Source organism: Metopolophium dirhodum, chromosome 9, assembly GCF_019925205.1.
Source record: "Metopolophium dirhodum isolate CAU chromosome 9, ASM1992520v1, whole genome shotgun sequence".
NCBI classification, from domain to species: Eukaryota; Metazoa; Arthropoda; class Insecta; order Hemiptera; family Aphididae; genus Metopolophium; species Metopolophium dirhodum.
The window spans coordinates 12,172,438-12,199,457 of record NC_083568.1 but is presented as its reverse complement, the minus strand read 5'-3'; the positions used below and the strand labels follow the sequence as shown (position 1 = coordinate 12,199,457).

Below are 27,020 nucleotides of genomic sequence, written 5' to 3'. Positions count from 1 at the left end.
GTTATCTGCTAACAATGTTTTGTATGTTGAAAAAGATCGTTCTACATTTACAGAAGTTAGCGGTGCATATTTAAAAAACAATTCATTTGCTCTTAAGTCTTCTGGTAAGCCATCCATTGAAGTAATTTCTCCATTCAATATTTTTGTAATTATATTTATTGTTTTATAGCCATTATTTTTTGCTAAAACATCGTCTTGTTGTCGCTGCACTTATTTCCCTGAACTGTACCTGTAGTTTGTGACAATTTTAAATAGGCATTTTCTATTATCTCAATTCCATCGAATAAAGGCATATTTTTTGCTTCAAGGCGAGTGATTACATCGGGCAAAAATCCAAAGTTTGATTTTATGTATACTAGATTTGAAGCAACGTCTGGATCACTTAAGTACTTTTGAGAGTTTTCAACACTAACAGAATCTTTTTCATCAAACGATGTAATAATATCTCGTATTAGTTCGAAATTATCGCAATAATAAATAGCTGCTTTCAACCAGGTTCCCCATCTTGTTATAATTGGTTGTGGGGGGAGTGATAGGAGTGGTGCTTTTTCTTTAAGACAATTAATGCGATATGGAGACTTGCAAAATACTATCTTCACGTTTGCTATAATTTTATCAACTTTTGAGTAATGCCCTCTAATTTGTTCAGCAACTCGATGAAATGCGTGAACAATACATGCAACGTGAATCATTTTCGTATAAAATATATTAATCGATTTTCCCGCTTTAACCATGTATGGTGCCGCGTCGCTTAGAAATAAATAAAATATCATCATGTCGTACACCTTCAGGCCATAATATATGCATAGAATTATCAAATAATTTAGCGATTGTAATGTGATTTGATATCTCTAGTTCTGCACAGTTTAATAAAAACACGTGACCAGGGCCATTAAGTTCGAGCGTTCCTACAATGACATTTGCGATGTAACGACCTGCGATCTGTCGTCTCATCGATCGAAACCCAGATTTTTTTACCAAATATAAAACTTCTAATTTTCACTAAAGTGTCTTAATAAATGTCATTCACATAGCCTTTACGAAGTGTTGTTTGATTTGGAATTTCTTTCGAAGTATATTTTTCCAAAAATGACTTACAATTATAATTATTTAATTTATTTAATGGAATGTTAGCCGAAAACAAAGCATAACATAAATCTTTATTAAAAGAAGACTTTTTTGTGTTACTTAAAAGTTGTTGCTGAGTTTTTTGTAAATAAAATTTACTTTGTTTTCGTTTAATTGCTGCCTCATGTTTAACTGTGTCAATGTGTTGTTGAACGTTGAATTTTCTGTCACTTTCAACTTTTGAATCGCACAATTTACAATATAATATTTTGCCGTCAGTTGTAAATACTGGACCACTACATTCACTAAATTCCGACACATAACTATTTAAACGAGAAGCCAGTGATTGTTTTTCCTTTGGCATATTTAACAAAAATAAATAAATATTACTAAAAAAATTTGAAAGAGACGAAATAGTTACTCGACGAAAATATTTCACGCAGTGTGCAAAATAATACGAGTACGCGACGAAATATGACGGACAACTGAAATTCACTACTTATACGCGTTCCGGTTTTATCGATTTTATCGGTATATTTTATCGGCCAGATACTAAATTACCTAACCGATTTATATTTATCTCTTATGCGAATTCTTATGGTAGATTATTTTTATATAATTATATGTTAGGTCTATACACACCACCTACCAAACAATTTATTGCAATAGTTATTTCGTAAAAATGAAATTATATTTGTAATTTAAAATTTGTAATAAGCAATTATATAATATAATTCCATTGAATAGTGCAAACAAACAAAAAAAAAGAAACATTACACACGAAATGTGGTCGGAAGAAACGCAAATTATTATTATAGACTCTGCGTTCGATTTAATTTATCAAATTCTTTCTGATAATTTATCAGAGAAATCAGGAAATTGAGTGCACTCTTATTAACCTTTTCGTATCCGTCCATTGTATTCGTGCACATTCTAAACCATTCATTTATATTGTCATACTTCTTCAAGTCAACACCGACAGACTGAAAAAAATACGAAAATTTGAATTAAGCGTGTGTCTAAGTTATAACAGTTATGTGTATACAAAATTTCGTTAAGAAAATACCTTAAAGGTCGAAATGGAAGTGACCAAAGAAAAATCAGCCACAGTCATTAATTTACCGGCTGCCCAATAAGATTTTTCCAGAACATTTTCTAAAAACTCGAGAGCTTCATGGATTTTATCCTCTTTTTCTTTGGTTTTCAGTATTTTATGGTAAATCCACATGTTCTGTAAAATGAAAAAAAAATCTTCAAACTTAAGTTATGTTGCTACTGCAATTAATATATTATATGAATGCATAATAATAAAAATCGATCGCATCGACAAGGTTTTTTTGTACATATAATTGGGAGTTTTTGAGAAATTTGTGTTAAGGATAACCAATGTAAATTTTTTTTTTACTCCATGTCGTCATCAATAATTTTTTTTTAGATTCTGAGTGGAGCAAGGAAGCTAGTGGTTTTACAATAGTGTTTGTTTTTTTATTTTTTTTTTATCCTTATACAAAATTTCTACCAGAAGGAATGCTTTGATTTCAACATAATTTAGTACTTTATCTTTTAGCAAATTGGATCAAGATGGTACTTTTTTCAAGTCATTTTTCGATTTTATCAATAGTTATTTAATGCCACGGGAAAAACCACCAATGAATTACGAAAAACCGCTAAAAATGGGATTTTAATTTCTAACGCTTTATTTATCACCATAAAAACGAATAAAAAATAATAAAATTATAATATTAATTCAACTTATATTATAATAAATAATACTGGGGGACGGAGTGGCCAAGCGAACTAAGGCTAAGGCTGGTTCGATACCTCAGCCACGGACGGCGTTTTTCTTCAGGCAAGTCACGGTGTCCGGAGAACAAGTGCCGCCATCCCTCTCCCGGGGCATGGCAGAAAGTACCCCATTAGAAATTCCGTCAAACACAACACACACGTGTAAAAACCCTACCGTTAAAAACCGTTCTACCTACAATCATAAAAAACCCCACAATCACCTAATGACCATATTCGCCGGGCTTAAAGATCAATAAAAAAATAAATAAATAAATAATAACAGTATAAAATATACAGACCGACAAACCGTTTTCGCTCAGAATCGTTTTTCTTGATATTATAATATCATTGTATTCAAGTTTAATAATATAAGCATACTAAAAATACTATACTTATAGTCTAATCCATTATACAATGACCCACTTATAACCTTCTGTAAAGCAGAGCGACATCCACTTACAAAATACGTAAATAACATTTTTTTTTCCATTTTACCACGAGTCCGATGATATTCTGGTCTTAGTATTATTACAACAAGCCTAGCGATATACAGTGTGTGTGCGAAAGAAATGAAAGGTAGGTATCAGGTAGCTGCTACGAGTGTTTAAAAACACCGAGTGGATAAGCTATTATCGCCAACGACACCGGTAAATTAATAACCGTTGCTTATTGATCGTTAAAATAATAATGATGTGAATATTCACGTATTGAATTTTAAAAGCCGGATACAAGGTGCCGTTGTCAAAATGCAGTCTTTGGTTGACCTGCGCTTGAAGTTTCGGGTCATTGGGGTACAGCGGATGATCGTCTTTTCCTCCGTATTTTCGAACCAAGTACACAATGATTGCATGACTGTTAAAACGTAAACAATTAAAAAAGTTTGAGTATGGTTGAGTATTATAGTTGTATAAGGTTTTGTTAATAATAAATAAATGAATGAAATTAAATTAATTATTAAAAAACGTATAATATTATGGTTGAGTATTATATTATTGTTATACAAAATTACAAACATACTACGTTCGCCGACCGCGCTGACATCGAGCATCCCTAACTTCATCGACCTACTCCACTTAAGACCGCAAGACCGTAACTTAAGTATTGCAAATTCCCGTTAAATGGAGGAGATATTATCAATCCCTTCTCTGATTTCCTTATTAATTATTACTCTCATTCACACCTTTGTTGCTTAACTCCTTAACATTAAATTATTTCCATATTTTTCTTACGATTTATCCTCTATCTCTAACGAACTATCCTCTACCGACGCCCCCGTTCATATTCCTGCAATGTTTCTCTATAATTGTATATTTATTTAAAGCACTGTTTTAATTAAAATGTTTAATTCATCACTTGAATCGGGTACCTCCTTCCCTCGTTGGAAGTCATCCTATGTCTTTCCAATTTTAAAGAGCGGTTATCCATCTTTGATCTCAAACTATAAAAAACTAATTGTTGTTCTTCATTTCTTAACAATAACTAATTTGGCTGTATCCCCAAGTGCCCTTTAAATGCACTATTCTAGCCTTGGTTAAAAACACGTTATTACAATATTATATAACTCAAACAGATGGAATATATATTGACTTTGCTAAAGAAAATTTAGTAATAATTAAACACTGATATTTTAAATAAATACGTATAAATTATCGCTAATTGACGTTCCAAATTGTGTTTATGTAGAATAACAAAAGTCATTTGTCGTCGAAATCAAAATCGTCTAAACCTGATGATCAAAAATCTACAACTCTCAGTTCTCCAAACAGCAACGCCACGCTCTTGGTGGATGAAGACGATAACTTAATTGACTTCTCCAACTTACAGTAAGGCTGTTGACTGTCAGCAACAACCTCAAGATCAACATTCAGGTATACCATCCCTCTTTACATCAAAAACATTACCATTTTTTTTTTCATTCCAAAAAACATTTCCGAATATTACAGGTAATAATTTTTTTCTTTTTTAAATCCACGTTTTTGTTTCTAACTGTCTACCCTAACTGTCACTTCAATTTTAGTTTAATTAAAGAACATCTAAATAACACCAACACGGAGTTTCATTCAATCTATCCACCATGCAAACGTCCATCAAGAGTTTGCATCATTACGCACTCTGCACCGAAATCATTAATGCACTGGGTGATCTTGGACACTCAGGTAGACGTACCATAAACATAAAAAAAACCCAGCTCCGATTTCTCGACGTTTCCACTCATTACTCAAAGACAATCATACGCCGAGGTCACACATTATCAACTGACTAGTGAATAACCAGAGGATTTAAATAAAATACTCAATGATTTGAATGTACACAAAGATATTATTACCCCATTATTAACTTAACTGTCGAAAGTCTTAGAAAATATACTATGTCTAACTCTAACCGGGGATCGAAACCGTTTCAAGTTTTAACGGTTATGGTTTTGGTTTTTGAGAATGGTTTTCTACATTTTATGGTTTTGATTTAGGTTCTAAGTTCGGTTTTTCAAATTTATCGGTATGAAGAACGGTTTTTGAAATTTTTTTTCCTTTACCTTAAAACTGCAGACCCGGTTTTTAGTATGTATTTACTATTTATTATTATTCAGGCTGAAAGCCCTAAAATATGTTTGGTTTGTATAATTAGTGTAGGTACATACAATATTGCAAATTTACGTTCAGCAGAACTAATTTCGTGTTCTTAACTTTAATATGTTATACCTACTTTTGCATACAACATATGATTGAGATCTTTATTCGATTATATTAATATTTAATTGCAATTTACAAAAACATCATATTATATTAGAGTTACGTGATTAATGCTTATGATATTTGAACAAAATATTAATTTAAATGGATACTAAAAAAAATTATTGGACTATTGAAAACATAGTTATTTAAAAAGTTTTACTATTAAGATTCAAATATACGCGTTATAAGATTCGGTACACACATTTGTAATTTACAGGATTCCGAGGAGAATGATGATAATGACATAAGCAATATAAATTTATGACTGTGGGACAGACGCGGATCAGTCGAATACGAAACAATTGAAATAATATTAATAAATAATAATATACACAAATACACCAAATAACAACAATACAGACGTGCATAGCCGCATATAATATAGGGGTGAACAAAATAACAATTGTGATATTTGTATTTTAATTTTGAATCAGTGAGTATAGTAATGAATAATGATATTATAAAATATCAATAGAATAATATTCGTATTACCTATTAATAATTCGTAATAATCAATTATAGCATCGGTATCCAGACAAAATATTTTCTTCGCATAAAAATACTTGTTATTACTAGAAATATAAACAATATAGGAAATTAACTTTATAAAATTCGAAGAAACAGATATTAGTTTTAAATTTCAATAGGTTTCAAGAACGGTTTTTCAATATTGTATGGTTTCAGTTTAGATTTTGTAAACGGTTTTTTAAGATTTTCGGTTTCAGTTACGGTTTATTATCCGGTGTTTTAAAGCTTTTGGTTTTAGTTCTGGTTACAGTGTTGAAATGTGCAAAAACAGGGCGTAGGACGTTTGCGCATCGCTATTGTTATGAATGACCTTTTTTGTAGGCCGTTTGCGCATCACTATTGTTAAAAAAGGCATAGGGTGTTTTCCGATTGCTATTGTTACAAAAAATCTTTATATAGGCCGTTTGCGCATAGCTATTGTTAAAAAGGCATAGGGTGTTTTCCCTAGCTATTGTTACAAATAACCTTTTTATAGGCCGATTGCGCATTCCAAATTACGTATACCAGGTTTCATTTACACTTACGAAAATAATCGTCAATATTCATAATTCATATTTAAAAAAAAATTAAAAAATTAATATTCACATTTACCAAAAAAAAAAAAAATATATAATATTATTTAATCATCTCCTGACTAGGTTCGTTATAAATTACGCGTCATTACTCATTATTTATATTTACAAAGATAATCGTCAATACTAACATTCAAAAGAAATTAAAAAATTAATATATTATTATATTAACATATATTCATGCACGATTATTGCTGGAGCGCCTCTCTTCGATTGTATCAAATGTAATGTAGTCATTTTATACTTCTATATTTATAATATTATAATATTTTTTTTATATTTAAATGACCGTTAATATGAACGACTGTTAATATTTAATGATAACGAACTGTGATGATAAGCTTTTCAAGCTTTTGTATCTACGTAACCTCAAAAAAACAACAGTTGTAGGTACATATTGTTGATTTTCGTATAAATCTACAACCGTGGTTGATAGGCTTATAAATGATCATTTATCAGTTATATATATTATTATCTCACCAATATATCTGGTCATATCACTAATAGGTAGATAGGTAATAGGTAGTAGGTACCTTTCTATTGTTAAAATTTGCGATGCGCAAACGACCTACCAAATTTCTTACCTGAGGTACTAATGATGCGCAAACGACAAACTCCGCAAAAACAGTGGTTTTAAGTAGTTTTTCAGAAAACCGGTTACATTGGTTTCAATCCCTGACGCCAACTAAAGACATTTATAATTGCATAACGTCTACGTATGTATTTTATTTCTTTTAACTATCTAATTTCAATTTTTAATACCGTTTGTCAGATTACAATAATTATTGATATTTGTTATCTTCTTGCACTTTATTTATTATAACCTCGTACCGGGGTTTTGTAATCATTAACATTATCTTTTTAAATATAAGTTTCTAGTATTACTAGTTATTTGTACATAACATATTATATTCTTTATTGTGCAAAAAATCCACGTTTGTACATAATTCTCAGAACCAGTACACCAAAAATATAATTTTGTGTATTATAATATCATTCAGTATTTAGGTACAACTAGTATAGTTATATATTAAATGGTATAATTTGAACTCACCTCCCCGATAAAACAAAGTTACCGTCTTGTATTACCGGTATAGTGTATTTATAATTTGTCTGTAAATAACAATGATTGTATTGAACTTCGTATAGTGCTGGTGGTAAATATAGCATAATAAGAAAACTTATTTTTGAAAATATACTTTGAGGAAATGTTCTATATGTTTTTTATTGGTGGAGAGACGTATATTTATTAAGTTAATTTCCAAATTCAAAGCTTCCAGAGCCAACAAAACGGATCTGCATGGCGGATTCATAGGATCGAAGTATAAGTTGATATCCTTTCTGCAATTATATTTTAAAAACTTACTTTTATAACAATATTTGAATATTGGGTAGGTACTTATAATTATATAACAAACAAAAAAAAAATCGGAGAAAAAGTGGTTATGTACTTGAAGATTATATTAGATATTAAGTTATATATTCTGATATTTATTACTAATAATCGTATGAATGATAATCTTATGAAATATGAACCATAAACATTATTTGTTTCCTTTTTAGAATACCCCGTCAATTGCCTGAGAACATCATAGCTGCGCTGCTTTGATAATAATATACCCCTCGATATTTACCCAGTACTTTATTGTGATGACTCCTACTAGAGGCTTAGACGAATTTCACGAAGGTTCAATTGGTTTAATAATTGTATAACAAAACAAAGAAGTCAACTTCGGTAACACTACGTATCTACGGAATTATGCGATATGTAATACCTATCATTGAGTATTAAACTCTTTACTACCATAATAATAATGCAAATATAATATGATTATAATAAATTAAACAGAGAAAAATTAGTCCGAATGATTAGGATTCCAAAATGAAATTAATAATATTTCACTTATCACGGACGCAAGGTACGCTTAATTTATTATTATAATACCCTCCTGATGAAGTTCATTAGCAGTTATTATAATTATTATTGGTATTCTAAAAGTGTTGTCACTGTCTATATAGGAATGTCACCGTAAATTACACATAAAACTAAATATTTGGTAATTATTAGTAATCATTAGAAATCAAGGATAATTATTAAAATCAGAAATCTCACGTACAACATTTCTGTAAATTACTTACTTGAATTTTTCTGAAAAAAATAAATTTGTTATTTAGAATGAACATGTTATTCAACTTTGTGTTTATTATTATTTAGAATTAATATATAACAGGTAGACATTAATTTGCGTTTATCTTATTTTATACCGTAGTTAAAACGTTTTGGATTTTTCAATCTACCGCAAGTTTATTATCTGTCTGATTATTTAACATACAATGTTATGTTATAAATATCTGTTTTAGTGTTATTTTGAATATATTTTGAGTGAATTATCTTTATATTATCAAGAATGAGTTAACCTTAATTTTAAAGCCTGCAGTCAATCTGGCGTAAAATTATCTATTTTTTTTAACTGACAAGCTAATGAGAATCGTTGTATTTATCTTTGTATCTATTTTAAAATGTAAATTCAAGAATATTAACTATAGCACACCGTAAAAGTTTTTTTGATATTTTAATTGTGATCCTATTTATGAGAATTAGTTCACTGTCAACAGTCAATAGATTTTTTTTTCAAATTATTATCGACACATAATTGTATCGCTCAGTCCAGTCGAAAGTTAAAATTTCAACTATAAAATTATAACGATTTCTCCTCAAACGATTTTCGATGTTTCGTTGAAGCCAATAAGTAACAATGCTAAACAGGTAGTTTGAATAATCGCCATAGATTGTTTTATAATTGTGTGTACCTATCTTATAAATGTATAATTTTAAATTTTAAATTTTTTTTTCCAAAACTATTTATAAAACAATTTTAAGCTGAAAGTTAAATAGATGGTTTATCGTAAGTTTGAAATAACAAAAATACATATGCACGTACTATATTTTTTTTTAATAAAATATGTTAATTCAGATAAATATACTTGAAAGTCTACAATTAAAAATAAACTACCAAACAATAATAAAACAATAATATTTTTTTTGTCTAAGATAAAAAATGCATTTAAAAAGTTGTACAATTTTCGATCTGAGTTTGATCTCTAAGATTGTAAAATGTTAAAATGTATTGACATACCTCTAGTAAGTACATCGTAGATATTTTATGATCATTGATCAATCATATTCTATACAATTCAAGATTAAACGGTTATACTAAGTGGCTAATTCGCATAACCATTGGACATTAAAAGAGATATCCACTAATTTTCGTTTATCTTATAAGCGTTAAACAATTTTCTAATATGAATGATTAATCTAAATTAAAAATATTTACTTTATAAATAAAAATTGATATTTACCTCCTGACGAAGTATGAGTTAATGTCATTCCGATGCATAGTACTATAAGTATGACATTAAAATTTAATAACGTTGAGGTCATTTTTTTAGAAAACTGTCACGGTGTTTTGGCACTATATCCTCTTACGACCTTAAGCGACCAACAATAATTATAAAATGAGAGAAACAATGATTTTTATTAGCCATTCTGTTTGTTCAGTGGTTGTTGTATATGTATTATTCAACGCATATGTGTAAAAAATCCCATAAATTTTTACTATGTATTTTAAAATATCTTAATGTTAGTCAAATATTAAATTTTTTTTAACTATTTTAGAACACGTACTTAAATTTTTTTCTTAACACGATCTTATTAGAAACATAAATATTAAAAATTAAACTAAACCAAGTTTAAAATATTATACTAGTAGAATAAAAATTGTCATTATTGGTATATTTTAATATTTTTAAATGAATAAAATAACAACTCATGCCTTATGCGAGAAACGTTGTATGACGTTTTTAAGATTGCGACCTTAAATATTTTTACTGACATTTATAGAAAAAAATCTAGATTATTGACTGTATTATGGAATAAAAACTGCATTGATCCAATTTTGAATTGGAATCCATTATTGAAAATGTTGACGTATTGTGGTCGAAATTCGAATGAAAAGTGTTTGAATTATTTGACTATAAATACTAAGAGATAATACTCTATTAAAAGCATATAATTTACTTTTGTTCTGAAAACTATTCACCATACTATAAGCACAAATTGCGTTTAAGATTTCGGAGGGCTAAATTTCTAGTATAAGAATATTGTACAAACTTAAATCGAATTTATGAAATGTTTGACCTGTTGAGGAGGCTGGAGCAATTGTAATGTTTAAGGAGTCTTAACCTCTAAAGCCTCTCCACTATTTCATGTACGTAGAACTCAAGGGAGCATAACCATTGTCGTAACCAGAAATAAGACTCTTTTTCTATTATATTTTGATTATTTTTAGGTAAAAATTTTCTATATATACAATGATTATGTATTAAATCTAGGTACCTATAAAAAAACAAATAGTATAGATTCAGGAGTATAAAATATTGTATGAAACAGGTCACAGATACGTAGTTATTTCTTATTTGTGTAATAATAATCATAATATAGTAATTCGTTTACCGTAAAGAACATAGGTACGTATGTTATCATATTGTATGACGTGGAACTTTTCACAGGTGCATATTCGTTTTAAACATACCGTACTAAATAAACATATCTTTTAAAAATCTTACAGGTAAAAAAAATGCATATTATGCACTTTTTTTTGTTTTTTTTTTGTCATAAACTTAAAGCAAAGAACATTGCTTTTAACAAATGCGAATACGTAAAATTTCAAAATTCGAATACAAATTGACGTAATCACTTAAAAACAAAAACTGTAAAATGTTAAAATTCATAAAAATTTAAACTCGATTTCTATTCTTGAGTTTCTTATATGATATTGCCATTTTTCGATCGTCGACTTTGGTTGAGAATAATAGTGTCCGAAATATTGAATGCATTATATCAGAATTGTCAACTATTATTAAATAATTCTAATATACAATTTACTTTTATTTATTTATTTCAGTGTAATATAATTCTAATACAATTATCTATAACAGTTATAATAATAAGATTTTATACGTAAACCAACTGAGCTAAGCTCGTATCTAGTATATGGATCTGATATCCTAAGTCCGTATTTCCAAAAAAATATATATTGTTAGGAACAAAATTACAAAAAAAACACATTATAAAATATATATAATATCAAAAAGTTTCTGAAAATTATGACTTAGTCCCATGTCCTTGGAGCCGCACCTGAATTCATTATTAGAACAATATAATCATATAAGTATTAACTATAAACTTGTCCTATAATTCCGAACAAAATTACCACCATAGTTAATCCAATAAATTTAATACATGTGTATCGACTCATACAATCGTCATTACGTTATTCTCGAACATGCTTAGCAACGACACGTCACAAAGAGCAATATTATCGGAACAATAAATTTACCAATACATTATTTCATTATTTTTAAGAAAATTATGATAATTCACAAAAGTGTTTTCTTTGGATTGTCAATCAGACACAATCAATGTCTACAAGCAATAGCTGACAAATTGTTGATACGTGCTTTGATTATTTCAATAAACTCTTCTGTGATTGATCCTTAAAAAAAACCGCTGTCGTTAAGACGTCTCAGGTACTCGTTTTTCAAGTCAGAAAATCTTGGGAACATAATATGATAATATCATACCTATAAACAATAAAAATTGTGGCATCTGGTTTCGTGTGCAAATACGTACATTTCACCAGCCCCCCCAAATATAATTTTTGACATTTTTTTTTTGCGAAACATTAGTGTGAATTTGTGTGACTATTTTCAGAATTTGTGCGATACTGGTTTAACCGTAAATTCAAAAATATATATGGGGGGCTGTAGAAATGTTCCCCAGCCCCCCTCATAGAAAAAATTACAATTTTCAAAATTTTCTTTTGCCAAACATTAGTGCGTTATTAGTGTGAATTTGTGCGACAACAACCAGAATTCGTGCGACACCCGTTATACTCGGAAAAATCGTTTTTCCATTTTGAGCATTTCCCCAGCCCCCCCTCATAGAAAAAATTACAATTTTCAAAATTTTCTTTTGCCAAACATTAGTGCGTCATTAGTGTGAATTTGTGCGACAACAACCAGAATAGTATAAGTATAGTACTTGTGTACATTTTAATTGAATGACAAAACAGTTTTTCCATTTTTCAAATCAATTACCTGTATTTTCCTTTATTTCCTATGCCCATACTATTATGTACTATACTTGTGTATATTTTAATTGAATAATGATACAAATATAAAATACATAAAACGTAGGTAGTATACTATTTTATTCCTCTTTTACGTAATACTTAATATACCTTCCATTCTAATTTATTATTTATACACATTTTATCATACCTTTTTTTATCCAATAGATAATGATAAATACTTAATATATTTGCTTACAGTCTCTTCCGTGTTTGAAATTATGTCATTGATATTTGATATTAAACCATTTAATTTATTGACGTGAATGATGTGATTTTATTTTTAATACCAAAAGTCCGAAATGTAAATTTATCATTTTCTTTATAAATCTATATCAAATATTTTGGTAAGAATAAAAGTATGTTTATAATATTAATATTTTTAATTATTAAATAATCAAATTTAAAAATGAAATAATACAGGACAAAAACAGTAAGTATTACATATTTTAAGATTGTTTAAAGGACAATACAACTGATAATAATTTGTTTTTATATATTTTTATAAAATATAATTAAAATCGATAATTATTTTATTACCATAACAAATACCTAGAATATAATCTAACTAAGGTAATGATACAACTAAAATTTGTTTATGGTTATTCGTTCGCTAATTACGTTAAATTTTGACATTGCGGGTGACGTTACGGATTCGTTCGCCGCGGCGGCGGCCATATAATATTATAATACACGGCAATATTTATTAATTTTTGGTTTAACTTAAAATAATTAAATAACTATTAATGAACTTATTTTCTTTCGACTGAACTAATCAAATATATTTAAGAGTACCTCATAATCTTTTCATTCGTATAATAATATCACATTTTGGCTTAATCTTTTAGAAAAAAAATAACACTCAAATAAATTATATTACGAATTTACCATGTATTCACTGCAGTAAACGTGTGTAATATTGTTTTGATCGTGACATCAAATACCTATAGATTTTTTACGTCTAAACTGGCTATTTTAGTTTTAACTCGTAGCTAAAACTAGAAGTGAGTGAGGACTCGCATAATATTATTATCTACCAGTACTCTTACAAATTAGGATTGTTTTTAAATGATGATGAGTAATGACAGTTGTTATACCACGAATTAATTGAAACAGATCAAAATTATTTTTATTTTATATTTTAGTATTTTACTATAATTAATAATTATTAATTATTATTTTTAATAAAGAAATTAAATACTAATACTTTATTTTATATTTATTTTGCCTTCTTTACATACAATTGTGAAAAAATTCAACAGGTACACTATAAATTGAATTTTGATAAAAACTTGCCAATTTTACTGTAAATTTGGTAAATTTACCGGTAAATTTACTTGGTAAAATACCAAAAAACCGTGGCGTATAATACTGTATACAAAAATATATAAATATTATAAACATACTTTTATTCTTACCAAAATATTTGATATAGATTTATAAAGAAAATGATAAATTTACATTTCGGACTTTTGGTATTAAAAATATAATCACATCATTCACGTCAATAAATTAAATGGTTTAATATCAAATATCAATGACATAATTTCAAACATGGAAGAGACTGTAAGCAAGTATATTAAGTATTTATCATTATCTATTGGATAAAAAAAGGTATGATAAAATGTGTATAAATAATAAATTAAAATGGAAGGTATATTAAGTATTACGTAAAAGATGAATAAAATAGTATACTACCTACGTTTTATGTATTTTATATTTGTATCATCATTCAATTAAATTATACACAAGTATAGTACATAATAGTATGGGCATAGGAAATAAAGGAAAATACAGGTAATTGATTTGAAAAATGGAAAAACTGTTTTGTCATTCAATTAAAATGTACACAAGTATAGTACATAATAGTATGCGCATAGGAAAAACGGTTTTGGTCGTGTTTGGGGGATGTACAAAATTTAATTTTGGTTGTACAAAATTGTACAAAAAAAAGTACATAATACTATTAAGGTTTGGTATTATGATTCGAAAGTGGCAGTGCTTGCGAAACGGACCTCGTTGACACGCTACATATTATACGCGTCCCAAAGCAGTATTGTTTCATCGCTGGCTTAGTGGCTATCTGGTAATCGGTGAAGTAAAATATATTAAAACATTACATTCAATTTCAATTTACCTACATTAAATAAAATTGTATTCGGTTCAACTCAGTGTCTTGTCAAATACTCAAATGTTTTAACCTTAAACTATAACACCAACATTATAATTGATTGTACTTATCTATATAAGTATCTTCATGATACACAAATCTCAAAAAATCGTATTTAAAATTATACTGAAAGTACAATAATGTGATATTATTTTCTAAACAAGCATGCAATATATAAAAGGTCTTATTTTATATCTGAATACATTAAGTAATATTGGTGATGACTGAATATGAAAATTTTTGATTTAGATCCAATGTTAAAATTTAATATTTTGACTTACCTGGAAGACAGCGCAAAAATTTATGGTGGCAAAAGAAAAATTTGCAAATTGTAATTTTTTCCATAATAGTGGGGGGGGGGGGGCTGGGCAAATGCTCAAAATTTTCCGAGTATAATGGGTGTCGCACGAATTCTGGTTGTTGTCGCACAAATTCACACTAATGACGCACTAATGTTTGGCAAAAGAAAATTTTGAAAATTGTAATTTTTTCCATGAGGGGGGCTGGGGAAATGCTCAAAATGGAAAAAACGATTTTTCCGAGTATAACGGGTGTCGCACGAATTCTGGTTGTTGTCGCACAAATTCACACTAATGACGCACTAATGTTTGGCAAAAGAAAATTTTGAAAATTGTAATTTTTTCCTTGAGGAGGGGCTGGGGAAATGCTCAAAATGGAAAAACGATTTTTCCGAGTATAACGGGTGTCGCACGAATTCTGGTTGTTGTCGCACAAATTCACACTAATAACGCACTAATGTTTGGCAAAAGAAAATTTTGAAAATTGTAATTTTTTCTATGAGGGGGGCTGGGGAAATGCTCAAAATGGAAAAAACGATTTTTCCGAGTATAACGGGTGTCGCACGAATTCTGGTTGTTGTCGCACAAATTCACACTAATAACGCACTAATGTTTGGCAAAAGAAAATTTTGAAAATTGTAATTTTTTCTATGAGGGGGGGCTGGGGAACATTTCTACAGCCCCCCATATATATTTTTGAATTTACGGTTAAACCAGTATCGCACAAATTCTGAAAATAGTCACACAAATTCACACTAATGGCACACTAATGTTTCGCAAAAAAAAAATGTCAAAAATTATATTTGGGGGGGCTGGTGAAATGTACGTGAAATTATGTCAATGTAAATAAAACGAATATTTAACGTATATACTGCATTGTTCAGTATAGAAATTATAACACGCGTTCGAGGGAGGGAAATGACTAAGATAGAGACAGCCGAGTGGGAGGATATAATAACAATTACCTATGATAGTGTTTTCCACGGAAACATGCGTATATAGTGAAACGGTAGTGCGTCTGATGAACATGATCTATAAAATTGCCGGAGTGTTAATGAATGAGTATAACTTTTGAACCAAACAAAAGGGGGGAAGCGGTTGCCGGCTGTCGGTTTCTCAAAAATTAAATAGTTACGAGCCTGACAGTTTCCGGAAACGAAAAAGCGTCCATTTCATTACACACATTGATTATTGTTAAGTTACCTACGCAGTGGTAGATCATTGGGGGTATCATTGTTGATCCCGTGCACTTCGTTGCCCATTAAAATTGCCTACTCTATATAAATAATATGAACGTGTCATAGTAATATGGACACAAACAGACGGAAATCTCAAAAAAATATATAAATAGTTTTCAAGGTCATATGGACACAAGTACAAACAGACAGACGGACAGACAGACATAGGTACATTCATTTAAACTAAAAATAAGTATATACAAATATTATTTAATATCATTCACAACATATTTATATTATTTTATTGCTACATATTTTTAGCATTATTTGTATATTATTATACGTTTGGTTATAATCTATACGCACCATCTACCAAACAATTTATGGCAATAGTAATTATAGAAATTATATTTGTAATTTAAAATTTGTATAAAGCAATAATTAATATTATACCATTGAATAGTGCAAACAAACAAAAAAGGAGAAATTGAAACACTACACACGAAATGTGGTCAGAAGAAACGAAATATTATAATTATACCATATAATGTCGATTTAATTTATCAAATTTTTCCACATAATTTAACAGAGTATTAAATAAAGTGATTCCATTCTTATTAACATTTTCGTATCCGGCCATTGTATTTGTGCACTTTATAAACCATTTATTTATATTGTCGTACTTATTCAAGTCAACACCGGCAACCTGAAGAAAATACGAAAATGTGTGTAAAACGTGTGTCCCAGGTTATAACAATAATGTGTAAAAAAAATTCGTTAAAAAATACCTGAAAGGTTGAAATGGAAGCGACCAAAGAGAAATCGGCCACAGTCATTGAATCGCCGGCTGTCCAAGGAGATTTTTTCAGAACATTTTCTAAAAACTCGAGAGTTTTGTGGATTTTATACTCTCTTTCTTTGGTTTTCGCTATTCTATAGTAAATCCATTTGTTCTGTAAAATGAAAAAAAATCTTCAAATTTAAATCGTGTTTCCATGGCAAATATATTATATTATGCATGTATAATAATAAAAATAGATCGCATCGACAAGGTTTTTTCTGTACCTATGATTGGGAGTTTTTGAGAAATTTGTGTTGAAGATAACTTTATATAATGGTATTTTTTACACCATGTCGACCATTACAAAACTGATAAAAATGAAATGACTTAAATTTTTTATTGAAACGATTAGACGAAAAGATTTATTTTTAATTTTACCACCGATCCACTGGTATTCTGGTCATAGTTTTATTACAACAAGCCTAAACGAATATTACAGCATAATGATAATATGATGCTTGGTAACAGTAGTCGGTTGATCATAAATCATATAGGTTGATACCACGTAAAACGTTTAATAATTGGTGGGAACGGTGATATTCAGTGTGTGTTTGCGCCCGGAACGACAATATTATTATTACGTAAGCTTATTTCCAATGTTGAGCCGAGATAAATATAAAGATAAATTATAATAATGTTATCTAGATAAAGATAAAGATAACATAATTGTTTATTTATCTAGATAAAGATGAAAAAAATTTTTTAATCTAGATAAATTATCGGATAATTTTTTTTATATTGGTTTATGGAACTCTCTGTAAGTTCGTAGAAATAACTTAATAGTATGTTATCAAAAAATGTCGATAGTTATTAGTAAAAATCACCTACTTAATAAATTACTTAATTGTCTACCTATAAATTATAATAAATAAAAGCCGTTTAATTAATTTAATTATCTAGATAACGGTGATTTTTATCTTAGATAACTGTGTAAATTAATAATCTCTATTTATCTAGATAAGATAAAAGATAAAAGAATATTAATCTAGATAAACTCAACACTGCTTATAACACCAAAATATTATAATTTTGTGTCAGTATCGCCTACCACTCCGCGCACCACCACCTCCGACCAACACCACACACATATCTCATACCCTATCAGTGAATTATATTTAGTATACCTACTACTTTGTGTGTTAATTATTATATTTTTTTATTTAGCAGTAGATCGCCAACCTGGTTGATTGTCCGATCAATTTTATTGCAGTCTAATCGCTGAAGTTTTTTTTTTTATAAATGTATAGGCGCTAATCGCCGAGTTCATTTTTTAGTTTAGTATTTATTTATCCGTGTGCGCCTATCGCCACTGTGTTTTATTATTGTTATTGTCGGTAACGGCTCGTATAGCCACTGTCATTTTTGTGACATCACTTTTGTGAATATTGTACTACCGTGAGCGCTAATCGCCTTAATAATTATATTATAATTGACAATTGTAATTATTATAATTTATTAGTGGCGTAAAAATGTATATTATTACACTTAGGTTAGGTATATCGGCTGGCCAGTTTTCGCATCTTATAATTATTGTGAGTACCTACTTATTATCATTATTATTGTTATATTATAAGCCAGCCTGGCTATATATTTATTATTATATAACCAGGGTGGGTCTTCTTTTGTCCCTATACCCGTGGCCCATCCTGTACATTCTTTCGTCAATATAGAAAAATTGACAACTTATATTCAATTGCCATTTATTACATGAGTTACCTTGTCAATCAGTTATAATAAGTTTACATAATATATACCCCACCTACATACTAGCATTCGTAGGAATTGTTCGGCGAACCTGGCCACCATCTGTTGAATGCTAATTACATAATATACACACAAGTTATAGGTTGGTCAATGTAAGATAAGAGTGCGCGACGAAGTATTTTGGTAACCGTGCCCACAGCCTATTTTTGTATGTTCTCGGCGCAAACAGCGTGTGTGTGCGAAAGAAATGCAAGGTAGGTATCAAGTACCTGCTACGAGTGTTTAAAAACAGCGAGTGGATAAGCCATTGCATAAAACGACACCGGTAAATTAATAACCGTTGCTAATTGATCGTTAAAATAATAATGATGTGAATATTCACGTATTGAATTTTAAAAGCCGGATACAAGGTGCCGTTGTCAAAATGCAGTCTTTGGTTGACCTGCGCTTGAAGTTTCGGGTCATTGGGGTACAGCGGATGATCGTCTTTTCCTCCGTATTTTCGAACCAAGTACACAATGATTGCATGACTGTTAAAACGTAAACAATTAAAAAAGTTTGAGTATGGTTGAGTATTATAGTTGTATAAGGTTTTGTTAATAATAAATAAATGAATGAAATTAAATTAATTATTAAAAAACGTATAATATTATGGTTGAGTATTATATTATTGTTATACAAAATTACAAACATACTACGTTCGCCGACCGCGCTGACATCGAGCATCCCTAACTTCATCGACCTACTCCACTTAAGACCGCAAGACCGTAACTTAAGTATTGCAAATTCCCGTTAAATGGAGGAGATATTATCAATCCCTTCTCTGATTTCCTTATTAATTATTACTCTCATTCACACCTTTGTTGCTTAACTCCTTAACATTAAATTATTTCCATATTTTTCTTACGATTTATCCTCTATCTCTAACGAACTATCCTCTACCGACGCCCCCGTTCATATTCCTGCAATGTTTCTCTATAATTGTATATTTATTTAAAGCACTGTTTTAATTAAAATGTTTAATTCATCACTTGAATCGGGTACCTCCTTCCCTCGTTGGAAGTCATCCTATGTCTTTCCAATTTTAAAGAGCGGTTATCCATCTTTGATCTCAAACTATAAAAAACTAATTGTTGTTCTTCATTTCTTAACAATAACTAATTTGGCTGTATCCCCAAGTGCCCTTTAAATGCACTATTCTAGCCTTGGTTAAAAACACGTTATTACAATATTATATAACTCAAACAAATGGAATATATACTGACTTTGCTAAAGCACATTTAGTAATAATTAAACACTGATATGATCTTGGACACTCAGTTAGACATATCATAAACATAAAAAAAACTAATTTCCTCTACCATTATTTTTTGTAGAACTCGACAAAAATACCACTAATGCATACATTTTTGATACGTTCTTCCTCCAATATACAAAGGTTAAATATAAAACCATTTAAAAAAAAATCGTTGACCAACTCAGTGCAACAATTGTCGATCACGTTTTAGTCATACCTTCATAGAGGATCCTACTCTCTCGGCTAAATGAGCACTTTACGCAGGGGTTTGTTCAACTTCTTACAAAGCATGCCCCGTATACAAACACAATCTTAAGAAATCAACTCAACTTTCTTTATCAAAGCCAGCTCGTCCTTATCAGCTCCGATTGAGACGTTTCCATTCATTACTCAAAGACGATCATACGCCGAGGGCACACATTACCAACCAACAAGTGAACAACCAGATTGAAACGGAGCGTAAGGGGGGGGGGGTGGACGTTCCGAATCGTGAAGTAATTAGAAGGTACGTAGTTTGTAAGTAATCACGTTCCTTTATTTTGGTATAAAATATACGTATAAACATATAAGATAAGGGGTGAGTAAAGTGTCGGCTTGTTCCGACCAGATTTCGAAAAAGTGAGTCGTAACAGTCGGTGATGCTTGGAGTTAGTCGGGGGCCGAGGCCGGACTCTAATTACAATGTATTGGGCAGATCATGAGTTGCGTACAGTTATGGGTCTGGGGATCGACCGTCGCCGGTACAAGCTTAATTAAGCGGTACACCGGTGACGAGTCGAATCCGGGGAGGTCAAATTGAATAAGTGCCTTGATGCTTTGGGAGCACTGAAAAGTGCAAGTTTGGTTGCAACGAGTTATGGTCGAGTGTTGTTGGTCAGGTCGTCGTCTCCGTGGGTTCCCCTGCGGGCGTTGGAATCGTTCCTCTGGGTCCGTCCGGTCGGTTGGCTGGCAGTCCTTCCGGGCGCCTTGGAGCTTCACTGGCTAGTAGCGGTTCGTGCCACGCCGGGTAGGTAGCGTATGGGCTTCCCAGATCCTTGGTCGTCGGCGACGACTTTACTCCAAGGTCTGGCTTCGGGTCGGATGCCATCCGTCGTCGGTCGAACGTTGAGCTTGGACCCGTCCGCAGATCGAAGGACTGTTTGACGTCGCGCCGAGATAGTACGTGGGTTGCCGTGCACTGTCGACCGTGATCACACTTCGAGGACGTTCGCTAAATAATATTATTTAGTCATCGATTAGCCCTGAGAGGTGTGTCCCGGGAGAAAACACCGAGCGATGTGGCGTATAGGCAATTTACCGTCACGAGAGATCGCGGCGGCGGGCCGTGTAGATTCGTCGTAGTCTACGTAAGGCCGGTGGGCGCTGTCAGCTGCACGTCGCCGGTGGTGCTTGTAACCGTAACGACGGCGTGTTGATTTTCTGCTGCGATGGCGATTCTGGACCTCTGATTGGCTGAACAGGATCACTTATAAAATCGTCGTGGCGGCTGGTGTCTTCGTAAGTCTTTCTTCTAAAAATTCAATTCAGTCTGTTGTATAGTTTGATTGAAGTCTTGAGATTTGATGTGGAAGTGGAAGAAGTTTGTTTCATCGGCTTTGCATTGAAGGGGCGGCTATGCCGTTAACTATACCAGGCTTTTGCCTCTACTAGTGGATGAAAGTTGGTGAGGGTGGTTATTTAAAATTGTTGGCCTACCCATGATAGTGGGTAGGGTTTGATCCTATTTTTAGTGGTTGGAGGGGGGTGAGTTTTACCTAAAAGTCGGATGTGGGCATGAGCAGAGAAGGAGTTTTTGTAGAACATCGATTTAGATTGGGTACGGATAGAGTTTTGGATAGACTTGAAATTGGCAGATTTTAAAAGGACCGAGTTTTTGACGATAGAGGGCATACTTGTTACCGTGCGAATACCGATGTTTTGGACAGATTCGATGCGTTTCCAGTGTGAGGGACCGATAACGGGTGCCCAAGAGGAGCCTGCATAAGTGAGAATTGAAGAGACGTAGAGTTTTAGAATGTTGAGTTTCGAAGTCTTTGGGACGGGGCTAGAACGGTTAAGTATGGGGTAGAGCATTCCGCGAACGCGAGTGGCCTTTTTGGTGATGTTTTGTACGTGTTTATCGAAGGTGAGTCTGCGGCCGATTGTGACGCCAAGGTATTTTGCGTGATTGGACCAGTTCACTGGATGATTGTCGAGTATTAATGGTGGGATGGGTGAAGTATTTGAACGTCCGAAAAGGATACCTACGGTTTTGGTCGGGTTTATTTTGATTCTCCAGCGATGAAACCATGTAGTAGCTAGGTTGAGTTGGTGTTGTAATTGTATGGCTGCGCGTTTTGGGTTTTTGTCGAAAGTAAAGAACATTGTGTTGTCAGCGAATAGTGAGAGATGAGCTTTTGGAGTTGTTGGTATGTCGTTTATGTACGTCAAGTAGAGAGTAGGAGAGAGGCAGGATCCTTGAGGGACACCTGCTAGTATGTGTCTGGTGGACGAGAATGAGCCATCGATTTTTGTGATGAAAGTGCGGTCAGTGAGAAAGGATTCGATGATTTTAACGATTTCAGTCGGGATGTTGAGTTGAGATAGTTTGTAGAGGAGACCTACGTGCCAGACTCGGTCGAAGGCTTTCTCTACGTCAAGAAAGATGGAAACGGTTTCATCGGCGGTGGAACACACCGGTATATAAACACATTACCGTACCGACTAGTAAACGGTTTGTGTATTCGGTTTTAGCCTGCGTCTGGTTGTGTCTACGTTTCCGGTAATAACTTATCTCCCCTTGTTCCGATTAGGTCGTGGGTGGTGTCTATGGGTGGGTATTTTTATCCCCTATCCGATGATGCCACTCTTGACCTCGTTACTTTTTGTCTTCGTCGTCTTTTTCCTCCTTTTCTCTCCTTCAGATTGTCTCGTATCTTCTGTCTTATGTTGGTTGCAGTGTTTTCTTCTTTCGGTGAACTTGGTAATACCTCTGGATAGGTATTTTCCTCCCCTGTCCATTGATGTCACCTCCGTCACTGTAAGTTGTATTTCGGTTGTTGTTTTTAGTGTTTTTTCAATAACAGCCAGTGATTGGTCGTTATTTGTCCATGTTATTTGTTGGTCCTGAGAAGGACTGTTTTAATTGTGTACGTGTGATTAGGGTTTTAAAATATCATGAAATGTATTTTCTTGAAATATTTCATTTCCATGAAAAATAAAAATAAAATGTTTATTATATCTAAAAGTTTATAGTCGTCAAATTCCAAGTGAACATTTTTAAAAGTTTGTTTGTTGTATGAAACAAAGAAAATATGTAACATATTTACATATAATTTATAAGTTGTCTAGCAAATCTATAATATAACAAATTTAAACATTGCCTTTTAACTCTTAAGTTACAAATTTAACTCATAAACCAACTCAACATCATAACATATTGTTGAAAGCCATATTGTTGTTGCTCTGCGAACGCATATTAACTATATTATAATTATATTCACAATGTATGTAGATATAAACCACTTTTATAACAGTTGTGAATCGTGACCTTTTACAATATACAAAATATGACCTAAGTATTAAATAAAATAGTCTAGGGCACCTTCACATAATCACATCACTCAGTCACATACACACACATATACGAATTTTGTATCCCTAATAACTACTGAATATATACATTATTATTTCGTTTACTGGTTGAAATTAACTTCAACTTTATTTTAAACCATTATCTTTTGGATCACTGACAGACCGCATACAACAATATTTTAAAACTCATAAAAAAATGTTTTTACTCTCAAAATAATGCTAGGAATATTTATCAGCACTATATATAGAATATACACATATGAAATAATAAATCAACAAAAATAATATGTTTCTCTTTATTTCTAAGTGGGTAATCAATATATTATTTCTAATCATCTATTATAGCTAAACACGTTTAAAAGAAGAGAAATTAGTTTTCATAATTTCATTGAAATATTTCAAGAAGAGTGAAATTTTCAGTTTTGAAATATTTCAAATTCAGAACCCTACGTGTGATAAATGTTCTGTAACAAGATGATTTAAATAAAATACTCAATGATTTAAAAATATTCAATGCTATTACTACCCTATTATTAACTTAAGTTCAACAATTGCCAATCACATTTGAGTCATACCATCATAGAAGATCGTACTCTCTCGGCCAAATGCGCATTTTGCGCAGGGGGGTTCGTACAACTTCTTACAAAGGTTGCCCCTTATACAAACACCATCTAAAGAAATCAACTCCTCTTTCTATATCGAACCAGGCTCGTCCTAATCAGCACCGATTGAGACGTTTCCACTTATTACTCAAAGACGATCATGCGCCGAGGTCACACATTACCAACCGACAAGTGAACAACCAGAGGATTTAAATAAAATACTCAATTATTTGAAAATACTCAAAGATATTATTACCCTATTATTTACTTAAATTTCGAAAGTCTTGGAAAATACATTTAATATGTTTAACTCCAATTAAAGACATTCCTTAATTGCATAACGTCTACATATGTATTTTATTTCTTTTAATCATCTAATTTTAATTTGTTATACTGTTTGTCGAATTATAATTATTGATATTTCGTATCATCATGCACTATATTTATTATAACCTCTTACCAGAGTTTTGTAATCATTGACATTATCATTTTAAACATAATTTATTTGCTTCTCATTTATACACAACTTATATTCTATATTATGCAAAAAATCCATGCTTTATACATAATTCTCAGAACCAGTAAACCAAAAATATAATTTTGTGTATTATAATATCATTCAGTATTTAGGTACAACTAGTATAGTTATATATTAAATGGTATAATTTGAACTCACCTCCCCGATAAAACAAAGTCACCATCCTGTATTACCGGTATAGTGTACTTATAATTTGTCTGTAAATAACAAAGATTGTATTGAACTTCGTATAGTGCTGGTGGTAAATACAGCATAATAAGAAAACTTATTTTTGAAGACATACTTTGAGGAAATGTTCTATTGGTTTTTTATTGGCGGAGAGACGTATATTTATTAAGTTAATTTCTAAATTCAAAGCTTCCAGTGCCAACAAAACGGATCTGCATGGCGGATTCATAGGATTGAAGTATAAGTTGATATCCTTTCTACAATTATATTTGAAAAACTCACTTTTATAACAATATTTGAATATTGGGTAGGTACTTATAATTATATAATAAACAAAACAAATCAAGAAAAAAGTGGTTATGTTCTTGAAGATTATATTATATATAAGTTATATATTCATCACTAATAATTGTACTAATCATAATTATATACGGATAATAAACATTATTTGTTTCCTTATTAGAATATCCCGTCGAATGACTGAAAAAATCATAGCTGCTCGTTGATAATAATATAACCCTCGATTTTTACCCAATACATTATTATGATGACTTTTACTACAGATTTAGACCAATTTCACTAAGATCCAATAAGTTTAGTTATTTTATAACAAAACAACGAAGTCGGCTACGGTATCATTACATACCTACGGAATTATGCGATATGTGGTATCATTAATTATAAAACCCTTTACTACCATAATCATAATGCAAATATAATATTAAAAGTAATTAAACAGAGAAAAATGAGTCCGAATGATTAGGATTCCAAAATGAAATTCATTTTATTTCACTTCTTATGGACGCAAGGTACGCTTAATATATTATTATAATAACCTCCTAATGAAGTTCATTAGCAGTTATTATTATTATTGATAGTTTAATAGTGTTGTCACTGTCTATATAGACACGTCACTGTAAATTATACATAAACCTAAATCTTTGGTTAACATGGGTAATCATTAGAAATCAAGGATAATCATTGAAATCAGAAATCTCGCAAACAACATTTCTGTAAATTACTTACTCGACTTTATCTGAAAAAAAATAAACTTGTTATTTATAATGAACATGTTACTCAACTTTTGTTTATCTTCATTTAGAATTAATATATAATAGATACACATAAATTTGCATTTATCTTATTTTATACCGTATAGTTAAAACCTTTTGGATTTTTCAATCTACCACGAGTTTATTAGCTATCTTATTATGTAACTTAAAATTGTACGTTAAAGATATCTGTTTTAGTGTTATTTTGAATATATTTTGCGTGAATTATCCATATATTATTCAGAATGAGTTAATCCTTATTTTAAAGCCACCAGTCGATCCGGCGTATATTTATCTATTTTTTTAAACAGACTTATGCTTATAAGCATCGTCGTATTTATATTTGTATCTATTTGAAATTGTAAAGTCAAGAATATTAATTATAGCATACTGTAAACATTTTTTGATAATTTATTGTGATCCTATTTATGAGAATTTGCCCACTGTCAACAGTCGATGGGTTTTTTTTTCAAATTATTGTCAACAAATAATTTTATTGCTTAGTCCAGTCTAAAGTTAAAATTTGAACTATACAATTATAAAGATTTCTCCTCAAACGATTTTCAATGTTTCGTTGAAATCAATAGGCAACAATAATAACTATAAAAAATGTATTGAAATAATCACCATATTATGATCATTTTATAATTGTCTGTATCTTATAAATGTATTATTAAAAATTGGAAACGTTTTTAACGCTTAAATAATTAATGCATAGTTCC

General features: G+C 30.9%; 1 protein-coding gene across 1 annotated transcript in view; it reads right to left on the bottom strand.

Moving 5' to 3' along the window:
• Positions 1–1,880: 1,880 nt before the first annotated feature.
• Positions 1,881–27,020, bottom strand: part of LOC132952467 (uncharacterized) — a 41,460-nt gene continuing 16,320 nt past the window's right edge. Inside the window, exons 3-13 of the mRNA XM_061024778.1 lie at positions 25,362–25,527; positions 25,217–25,275; positions 19,451–19,598; positions 17,312–17,476; positions 17,101–17,229; positions 10,021–10,139; positions 7,885–8,026; positions 7,740–7,798; positions 3,558–3,705; positions 2,135–2,299; positions 1,881–2,051 (exon numbers count right to left, since the gene is read on the bottom strand). Of these exons, the coding sequence (XP_060880761.1) occupies positions 1,881–2,051; positions 2,135–2,299; positions 3,558–3,705; positions 7,740–7,798; positions 7,885–8,026; positions 10,021–10,139; positions 17,101–17,229; positions 17,312–17,476; positions 19,451–19,598; positions 25,217–25,275; positions 25,362–25,527 (1,471 nt within the window). The remainder of the gene's footprint in view (positions 2,052–2,134; positions 2,300–3,557; positions 3,706–7,739; positions 7,799–7,884; positions 8,027–10,020; positions 10,140–17,100; positions 17,230–17,311; positions 17,477–19,450; positions 19,599–25,216; positions 25,276–25,361; positions 25,528–27,020) is intronic.